The following is a 10,000-nucleotide window of genomic DNA, read 5'->3' on the forward strand; positions in this document are numbered from 1 at the left end:
GGATTTAAACCGAAATTTCAACGTATCTCAAGGTTTCTTCTGTTATCATGTTACTTTAAGAAGCAAGATGTCAGTCGGAGTTGCTTTCATCCTCTGCTTACGTAACATAACTCAAAGTAGTCCCACTTAGTTTATAATGGGTGTACAATTAATGACATAATAAGATGCAAACGGTGAGGTAGAACACTTTCAGTCCTATAACACACGATTGAAGGAAAACAAGGGAAATGTGGTGGTTGTGGTGAATGACGATTTCAAACTTCCTATGGTTCCTTTGTATAAGAGACAAAGACAGGGCAGACTTGATCATGACCCCTCTCTGTGGTTTTGGATTCCTGAAATGACGCCTTGATGCCGGGTAAAATTAGTATTTTTCCTTAGTGTTATGTTTTATCAGTTATCATGAAAAGTGCCGAACCCAGCTTAGGAGATGTTTAATAGCAATCTCTCTTGTTAATAACAGTTGATAATCAACAATAACTTAGAATAACGTGCCACTACCTTTGGGCAATTTTATTGTATAATAAACTGTCGGTGGAATAGACTATTTTGACCTTGATGGTTGACCGACGTTTTTGACAGAGGATACTGAAAACAGCAATATTGAACTAAGTATTATAAATGACATCAAAAAGACCTTAATTTGTATTCAGGTGCCGTTCAACATGGACAACAGAACTGTCAAAGAAGCATCGGTGGAGGGAATTCAGCGAAGAAGGACACCCAAAAAACATTTTGTAAGTTTTGCCTTTTAACAAAGTGTTGTCATACTACTTTATATATAAAGCTGCATACTATTCAAGCTACTGTGGTACATGAAGAACTTTAATTGCATGGACAGGTTAATGATCAGTCAGACTATGGGTTATTCATTTCAGACAATCTTGCACTTTCCTTAGTTAGTTAGTGCTGTGGATGTTTTTGTCAAAACTGGTCATCAAGTCTTTTGGTTTTGTTTAATAGTCAATCAAAACGTGTCGGCCAGAGTCAACGATGTACAATTTTCGATGTTGGGATTCCGATCGCATGTTTTGGAGTCTATTAAGTCGAGCTTTCTTGCAACTCTCGTAAGAAAAGGAAGGGACTCAAGGCTTGCAAGTGTAATAGCAACTTCCTAGCTGTTTTGCAAATAGTTTATTAGGGTGGCAGGCAAGACCACCCGTTGTCCATCTCGTTATTAAAACCAAAACTGTCTATTTAAAATTATGTAAACAACCAAAAAATATTCTACAGCTGCACTAGAATGGCAGCAGCCAACCGTGGTGTCTGCCGACTATTCATGCAGAGAGCGCGAATCCGAAATCTATCTACATTTCAGGAGGAAACCAACACGGTTTTCTAATATTACCCAATAATGATTAAAGCGTTAAGGTGAATGGGTTGTCTCGACCACCAAACAATTTTCTTAATATTTTCTTCCAGCAAACCTCACTTCTCTAATACTTTCGATTTCTGCCATATTTACACATCCGGGTCGCGCCAAAGTACTGACTCATGCGTTCTTAAAACTTCCTTAGGTGTTCTGTGTTAAGGTCACGTGGTCCGATGGAACTGTCAATTTGGTTTATCGAAGGTACAGCGAGTTCTTACACTTGCAGGTAAGCTATGTCGTGCACAAGTCAGAAATTTGACTAAAAAGTCACCAATTTCATAGCTTTTTGAAGGACTTCTCAGTGGTACGTAGGGTAACTTGTGATTATCAAAGTTTGGATAAGTAGGCCCTTTTCACAAAGTCACCACGTACAATGTGGTAAGAAAAAAAAACATTTATTTTCTGATTAGCTTTAATCTCCCAGTTAACTCTTCACATATAACTAGCTGGCGCTGATCAAATTTGGAAGATGCTTCAAGAACCATCATCGACGCCAGTCACTCAGACTGTCAATGATTGTATAGTACAAATTATAACCAATAAATTGACATCATGCAAAGCAGAAAAGTAACTATTAATTAATGTAATTTGTTCTGAAATACTATATTTTCAGCATATCAGGTTACTAAATTTTTGGGAGGGATGGGTGAGAGATTCCTGTTCACAAGGTCTATGATGAGAAATTTGCAATCTGCTATCCTGGGGAAACTGTGCATCTGTGGCAGGGATTTTTTAATATCAGACACACATGCCCAACTCCAACCCCCCGCCTCAGGAAAGAAAAAGAAATTGTTGTTTTGTGTTTCCGTCCTCGAAAAAACGTGAAATTAGGCACTGTGCAACGACGGCTAAGAAATGTACAAAAAAGCGTGATGCACATGCGTGCAAAGTTGTTATATTGCCAATCTTAAATTATTGGTTTTTTGCCGTTCTCGTTCAGATTTTAAGTCCTGGGACAGCTCTGCAATTGAGAAAACCCATTTACAATTCTGTAAACAAAATTTACAAGTACACAACAAGGCATCCAACATTGCATGTAGAGCTGAACTCGGTAAATTCCCCATGACCATTGACAATAGATGAAAAGATGCTAAGTTCAGTACTTATTAGCAAGCTTTTTGAAATGTAAAGATGAAGATTCTATACTATAGTGGAAAAAATAGCTTTTACTCTAATCTCATAAAGATGATTGACTACTATGAATTAAACTGTGATTTTTTTGTGATTCATTGAATGACTGGCTTGAAACTTAAACGGTATGTCGTCGTAATGAAAAATAAATAGGTCTCTTACTGGAACCAGACCCTCAACAATCACAAAAACTCAGTTTTTACTTTACAATCAAAAAGGAGAATAGCCCCTCGCCGTAACCAGTTTAACAAGAAAAACCCCTCAAGAAAAGCGTTAGTTGAAATTAGAATAAGTAGCCATCAACTTAGAATACGAAAAGATCCCTCAGATCCCTGGCAATGAAAGGATATGTTCCTTTTGTAACAGTAACAAAATTGAAGATGAAAATCATTTCGTACTAGATTGTAAGGACTATTCTAAGATTAGAGACGTATTTATCTCCAAAATAGAACTTAAAATACCTAGCTTCAAATCACTTTCGCACGACACTTTAATAGCTCATCTTGTGAATTCTTCTGAATATTTAATTGACTGTCAATTAGTTTTATTTATCTCGCAATGCTTTGAATTAAGAAACAAATTAATATCAATGAATGAATGAAATCTGTAATGTTTTTGAAATGTTTTACATTAATAAGTTGAATTAGAAATTAAATTTAGACTAGTAGCTTTTGCAATATTGTAATACCTTTATGGTCATGCAAATAAAGTTTTTGTTGTTGTCGTTGCCGTCGGCGGCGTCGTTGCTTAAGCTCCCTGTTGTTTGAGGTGGGGAAGAGGGGGAATGGCAAAGTATTTTCCAAAAGGTAGCATTGTTTTATGAGGGCACCAAGAAATTACAGATAGTTACGAAAACTGTATTAACGTCCCAAGGACATTTGTTCAGGCTTGTAGATAAATGATGATATCAAAATGATGACATCAAATCTAAATTATTTCTTTTTAAGACCATTTTGTGTCAGGCGTTTCCTGATTTGCTTGGAAAGCCAAGGTCTAACCGCAAGAATTTCAGTCAACTGCCAGGTGAGTCTTAGAGCCATAAATTGTTATTTTTCTTTCGTCAATATTATTTTATAGCATAATTTACCTTCTTACAACTAGATTAAAAAGGCTATCAAGTGATAGGAAAAAAATCTAAAAACGTACTTGCAACCGCGGAAGCAAAAGCTGCTTTACGTTACTTCTATATTAAGGAACTCCTGACCTTGGAAGTGATGATATTTGTAGGTTGAGCTTGAAAAATGTCGCCTCAACTGACCTGACAACAAGTTATTGAAATCACAAGTAGTTCTCTTTGATTTGATGCCACGTAACTTTATTTCATGGATGTCATTTGACGACCCTCCGGCTCCAGCTCATTCATTCGCTAAACCGTCGAGGGCTTCGATGCTTGTAATGTAGTGTGACCTATAAATATTGCCTTATACATGTAAAATATAATGCACATTCTGTTTCACAGTCGTCTTCTTTTACTTGTGAATTTGTGTAGATAAATACATGTATTAGAATCACAGTAGATCGATATATCCAGCATCATTATTAAGCATTTAGTCTAATTGTCAATATTTTTCAAAAGAGATTGTAGATAATTGACATTGAAATTAAAGTTTGCGCGTCAGTAAGTAGATGATTCAGAATACCTTTGCGGTAAAGAAGGTTGTGAATTTGCATGTAATCAATAATTTTTATTGCATGATATCATTCAAACATGATTGATTATGATTAATACTAAAAAAGATTCTTTTTTATGCATGCCTACTTTGTAGACTCATGCAAGAATATCGGTGAAACGTTGTTCAACCGAATGGAACAGCTCAACCTTTTTTTGAAGGTAAGCGAATGTTTTTGTGAAGTAACGATTATTTCCAGATACTCCTCTCTTTTCGTATCCACAGGAAATAGAAATTGAAGCTTAACCAAAAGAGAGCCTGTGCCAGTGAGGCATAATCAAAGAGTCTAAGAACCAATCATTGTGCTGCCTTAGAAAAAAAAACTTAAAACGAGGTAACAAAGGACGGCTCTGCTAAATAGTGGGAATAAAGGGATGTTACTGGCAGTGATGCATGAGATGTCGCAGCACGGACAGTGAATTGCTGATGCAGAAACAGTTAGTGAGATGCTCCGGCACTATGGATGAGATGTCGCCCAACGTATCCACAGGAAATAGAAATTGAAGCTTAACCAAAAGAGAGCCTGTGCCAGTGAGGCATAATCAAAGAGTCTAAGAACCAATCATTGTGCTGCCTTAGAAAAAAAAACTTAAAACGAGGTAACAAAGGACGGCTCTGCTAAATAGTGGGAATAAAGGGATGTTACTGGCAGTGATGCATGAGATGCCGCAGCACGGACAGTGAATTGCTGATGCAGAAACTGTCAGTGAGATGCTCCGGCACTATGGATGAGATGTCGCCCAACGGTTAATGAAAATCCACTGCAAAGTCTTGATAACTTGTACCTATTTGAATCATTTCCAGGATATCTTTGGATTTGAGAAAGTGACACAGTCTAAGCACATCCGAAGTTTTTTGAGGCCAAAAGGGGAAGACTTAGAATCGCAGGATCATCTCCCCAGGTATAAGAAGCAAATACCGTATTTATTCGATTAACCGCCCTGGGCGCTTATTAAATTTTTGGACCTTGAGAGTGGGCGCTTATTCGAGATGGGCGCTTATTAAGTTTTCACCATTTTCAGCAAGTGAAGTATGTTTATTTTGCAACAAAACAATAAATGCTAACGCCAAGAAGTAACAAAGCAAGGTTTCTGTAAAATACTCTGAAGAAATCTTCATCCTCGGGGAAGTCTCTTATTAGAATTTATTCATTCATGTGGGTGGGGTGGGGGTGAGCGCTTATTTGAGTTTCATTGGGAAGAGGAGGGGGTGGGCGCTTATTCTAGGCTGGGCGCTTATTAACGTTTTCTGCCTTTAGGATGGGCGCTTATTCAAGGTGGGCACTAATTCGAGCTTGGGCACTTATTCGAATAACTACGGTAACTTGTAAATACCTTTTTTTTAACTGAGTGTCAGTAGTAAGTTATGCAGTATACTGGGTAACGCCCATCGAGAGATCATAATAGGTCCCCTATAATCTCTTGCTCGCGTATGATCAATTACCATGATAAAATGGTGCCTATCTCTCTTTCATTTTTAAGTATAAAAATCCACCATCGATTTTGTACTGGCCATAATAATTGCTCAGCTCCCTTGCACACCAGACTTGCTTCACCGCCCAAAGCAATCACGGCTCTGGGGCCTATTTCGCTAAAGGCCTGGTAACTTAGCTTTTTGGGCCCGAAGGTAAATCTCAAAATCAAAAACCTCAGTGTCGAAGAGTAGCACAGTTCCTAGCTCACAAACCAGTCAAATCTGCAGCGCTGACCAACAGTTTCATTGTATCACTTTCAAAATTGTTGAAATTTTGATCTTAAATGCAAACACGGCAAACATAAAGCAGCTCAGTTCCAGGCCCGAAAAGTTACCTAGTTATCAAGCTTTAGGGCGTTTGGGCCCCCTGGGAGTTAAGGGTTACAGGGCTGGAACTAGACAAGCTTTTTTTAATGTTTCTCGCATATTATGCTTCTGCAATTTTGTAGTAGCTATAGGCTATACAAGTTTATAGAGACAGGTAATTAATTAATTGAGAAATAACTAAAGAGAAAAGGGGCGAAAAGAGTAAAACTAATACACTGCCCTAATAGATGGAAAAATATAAAAGATTTCTAATTTAGTAGATACTAACCATTGGAAATTTTGTCATTCCATCGGAGTTAAAGTGCTAGCAGCCATCTTGCTGCCGCGCTACCACGCGAATTTTTTTTTTTTTTTCTGTATAATTTAACGTTTAGGAGGAAGAAGAAAAAAGGCACAAGGAATGGGAACTTCTCAAAGACGATGAAGAAACGACTCACTTTTAAAAAGTCAGGTAGAATAGGTATGCCTGTGTTTGTTATTGATCGTTCTGTAATCAAGCAAACGTCTGTGAAATTTAAAAATGACTTGGTTACCGTATATTCCAAAAATAAGCCTCCAGGCTTAACCCTTTTTATTCCCAGAAGTGATCGGCATCTAACTTCTCCTTAAAATATCAATTCATTGTCCAGCAGAAAGGTGATGAGAATAGCGAAATGTATAGCAGACAGAGGATTCACTTTTGGTATAAACACAAATTCTCTGAACTAATCTACAATGAAATGTATAGCAGCCGGAAAGGGGCATTACTATAAATCAGATCTTGGTAGTAAAAGGGTTAAAGGCCATTTAATAAGGCAACACATCTGGAGGGGGCGTTTATCAATACAGATGGATTGATTAGGGGAGGGAAACGCCTTTGGGAGTATTGTTGGAGTTTAATGGATTGAGTGTTTAATGTGATAATTCGACCGATCAGAGTCAATCATCCACTAATTAACGAAGCAAATTTATAGCAGATATTGTACAACATTTTAGAAAACAATTGTAACAAATCTATCTTAAGAACCTCTTCAGGATGATTTCTCACTACATATCTTATACAGTGTATCAGCTCAAAATAGAACTGACCAAATGTTAAATTATGAGGGTGATTACTTCATATTGAAAACAGACCATCGTACACACCAAAATTGAAGTTAAAAAGATGAAAAACACAGTGCTGCGTGCGGTTTATGTTGAACGTGCCTATATTTGGTTTTTTGTTCGCAGATAGTGACTGAATAAGCTAGTGAGACGTTTGTATGTTTCTTCGTGCAAACCCAAAATAGCTATTCCATTTTGTAGTTAACGTTATCAATACAATTGACGTCAATATTGATATCGGCAAAACTCTTCACTGAAATTTGATTGACGTTAGCTGTCTGCTAGCAGGTAACTGAACAATCGGAGGGGGCGCTTATTTTTAAAATTTACTGTAGGCTTTGAACCAAGGAGGAAACAGATCATAATTATCATTTATGCTTCATTTGCAGCCTGCAACCACATAAGCTCGCCTATAATCTTTGACCACTTCATCGTCATGGACGACTATAAGAAACAAGCTAAGAGCGACATTAATTTGAAAAAAGGGAAAACAGTGGATGTTATCGAGAAGAGGGAATCTGGTGAGTGTTTCGTAGTAAAATACTCCAATTGCTATTGTTTTTTTAGTTTAATCCTCATAAAATAAATTCACCAAGTAGAAACAAGCCTATGCAGCGTGGGAAACAAGAGTAACCCATGTAAGGTAAACCAAGACGGTCTTGGATACTCCATTCCACGTTGTAAATTCTGGATTCCAGGTGGTGGATTCCGGATTCTTGTCAGTGGAGCTTGGATCCCGGATTCCAATCATTAGCCGGATCCCGGATGATTCCTTGGGATGGATTACGGATTCCAAAGCCTAGGATCCCGAATTCCATAATCATAGATTTGCTGGATTCTGAATTCCACAAGCAATAATTTTTCAGATTCCGAAATCTGGCATGGATTACTTTACAAGAAGCGATTCATCAAATTCAGTGGGCGACTATAAACAAATCTAGATCTTGGAAATGCGTTGTGAATTTACATGAAATGGTTGTTTACTTGATGACCTGCTTTAAAGCAGTTTGAGGCCTGACACAAATCTCTAAGTAAGGCCCAAGGATATGAAATTGTTGCGGTTCGATTTAAATACATACATACATACATAAACACTTATATTCTGGGTAGAACGTATTTCGTAGAGCGCTCTAGAGTAACGTAACTAAGACGCAATCCATCTGTTACCTAGATACTATGTCTTAACGCATCCCTATATTTTATTGCCAGCTTTTAATTTTAACGGTCAATCGTTGAAGTCGCCTGATGAGTGTGATCCTACAATTTCGGACCATACGAAACAGCACTGTCGCAATAAACGATCAACGATTACTCCTGAAGCCCGAACGCCTGTGGTTATTAATACATACATACATACATACATACTTTATTGTTACCTCCCCAAAGGGGCATTCAGGAACAATGATTATCTAAAAACATTACACTATTTATAATAACTAATTACAACACTCAACTTAATACTAATTACAAGGCTAGCTAATTACTCAGGGGCACCCTACGAGAAAATATTTCAAAACCACTTAAACATAACATTGTTGAACGTATTTTAGTATTTAAACGGTGGATATAGGTATATTTTTATCCCCTTAAAATTTTTCATCTGTTCGGATTTCCTAACTGAAAGTCTAGTGATCAGGAAAATGATAGGCTTCAAAACTTACCTATTCGAAAATTTCAGCCAGAAAAAAGGCTCCCGAAAATTCCAGGTGACCTTTTTAGGGTAAAAATCCGTTAAAAATGGGTAATTATACCATATTCTAAATCCCAAATCGTTTTCCGAATAGATATTTTCCGAAAATTGACGTTGGGAGCCCCTGATTACTAATCACAATGTTTTTAAACTTAACTAAGAAGTATTTACAAATTTATCAAGAAGTTTAGGTGTAGACCTTTTGTCCTCTTAGGTTCAAAGCGAGGTTCCATAAGGGCTCCGAAAGCGCGATGCATTCTGGTTAAAAGCGATATTTACTGTTTTCAACATCGTCATAGACTTCCACACCCACACATATATGGCGTCGCCTCCAGGATTTGAGACATTCAATCCTGGCTCAAATTGGTGGAAGGCGAGAACACTTCTCACAGCGCTCCCTATTACGTCCAAAATATTGGCATAATAAGAATATTGAAGTATGAACAGCAGTAGCAAGTTAAAATGTCTGCTGCCAGTTATCTGTTTTCTATTACCACATATTACCATGCGTAGAACTGGTGTAATTATACTGAACTTCAAACGCTTTATAGTTTTTTATAAGCTTACAAGGACTGATAAAATCAGAACAATAACTAAGGACTTATATTATGTAAGTTTCTTTGGTCGTTATGGAAGGAATTAACACTGGGGTGAAGCAAGAGAGGATGAAATTATTCTGAAGAAGGTTTCTCCATTCCGTGTATTTCAAATCACAATCCCTTCACCCGCCTCAGCTAGTCCAGGCAAGAGAGGAGTCCAGGAAGTCATTGAAAAAGAAAGATTTTTTTGATTTGACTTTACAGGTTGGTGGCTGGTAGATGCTGATGGTGAAGTGGGTTGGGCTCCAGCTCTGTATCTCGAACCAGCAGACGAAATGTCGGACACTGAAGTATCAAACGTACAAAGATTCCCTATTAGCAAGGGTACGTTACACAGAGTCATATTACCAACTGAAATTTGTGACACAAAGTAAGATTTGTGATACTAAAAAAACGGAGGTTCATAAACATCGTACTCGTTTGCTTTCCAATTGGTATGGTGTTTATCATATCCCTCCTGAGGCGATAATAATAACCAATATTTGTTTAAGGGTTAAATACCTGGTTTGGAAAAAGGGTGTTTTTTTGTTTTGTTGAAAGGTAGTCTTTCTTCAACCTTTTACTGCAACACTAAGATTTGCAAAGCCTTTCATTTTCTATTCAAGGACTCTCTATCTCTTTTTTACTGGAAAATAATATTTCATCCATAAAAATG

The 10,000-nt window shown here is 37.4% G+C and overlaps 1 protein-coding gene across 5 annotated transcripts in view; it reads left to right on the plus strand.

Annotated features, from left to right (window-relative positions):
• The window catches only part of LOC140933945 (uncharacterized), a 27,225-nt gene that overhangs the window by 5,005 nt on the left and 12,220 nt on the right, over positions 1-10,000 (plus strand). For 4 of the 5 annotated variants that reach the window (XM_073383624.1, XM_073383625.1, XM_073383623.1 and 1 more), the window contains exons 2-9: positions 654-737; positions 1,518-1,598; positions 3,451-3,526; positions 4,270-4,334; positions 4,978-5,075; positions 6,348-6,433; positions 7,446-7,577; positions 9,550-9,669. In XM_073383624.1, coding sequence (XP_073239725.1) covers positions 666-737; positions 1,518-1,598; positions 3,451-3,526; positions 4,270-4,334; positions 4,978-5,075; positions 6,348-6,433; positions 7,446-7,577; positions 9,550-9,669 — 730 coding nt within the window. In that variant the 5' untranslated portion in view covers positions 654-665. The remainder of the gene's footprint in view (positions 1-653; positions 738-1,517; positions 1,599-3,450; positions 3,527-4,269; positions 4,335-4,977; positions 5,076-6,347; positions 6,434-7,445; positions 7,578-9,549; positions 9,670-10,000) is intronic. The other variant, XM_073383627.1, reaches the window with a different exon arrangement.

Source organism: Porites lutea, chromosome 4, assembly GCF_958299795.1.
Source record: "Porites lutea chromosome 4, jaPorLute2.1, whole genome shotgun sequence".
In the NCBI taxonomy this organism is placed as follows: domain Eukaryota; kingdom Metazoa; phylum Cnidaria; class Anthozoa; order Scleractinia; family Poritidae; genus Porites; species Porites lutea.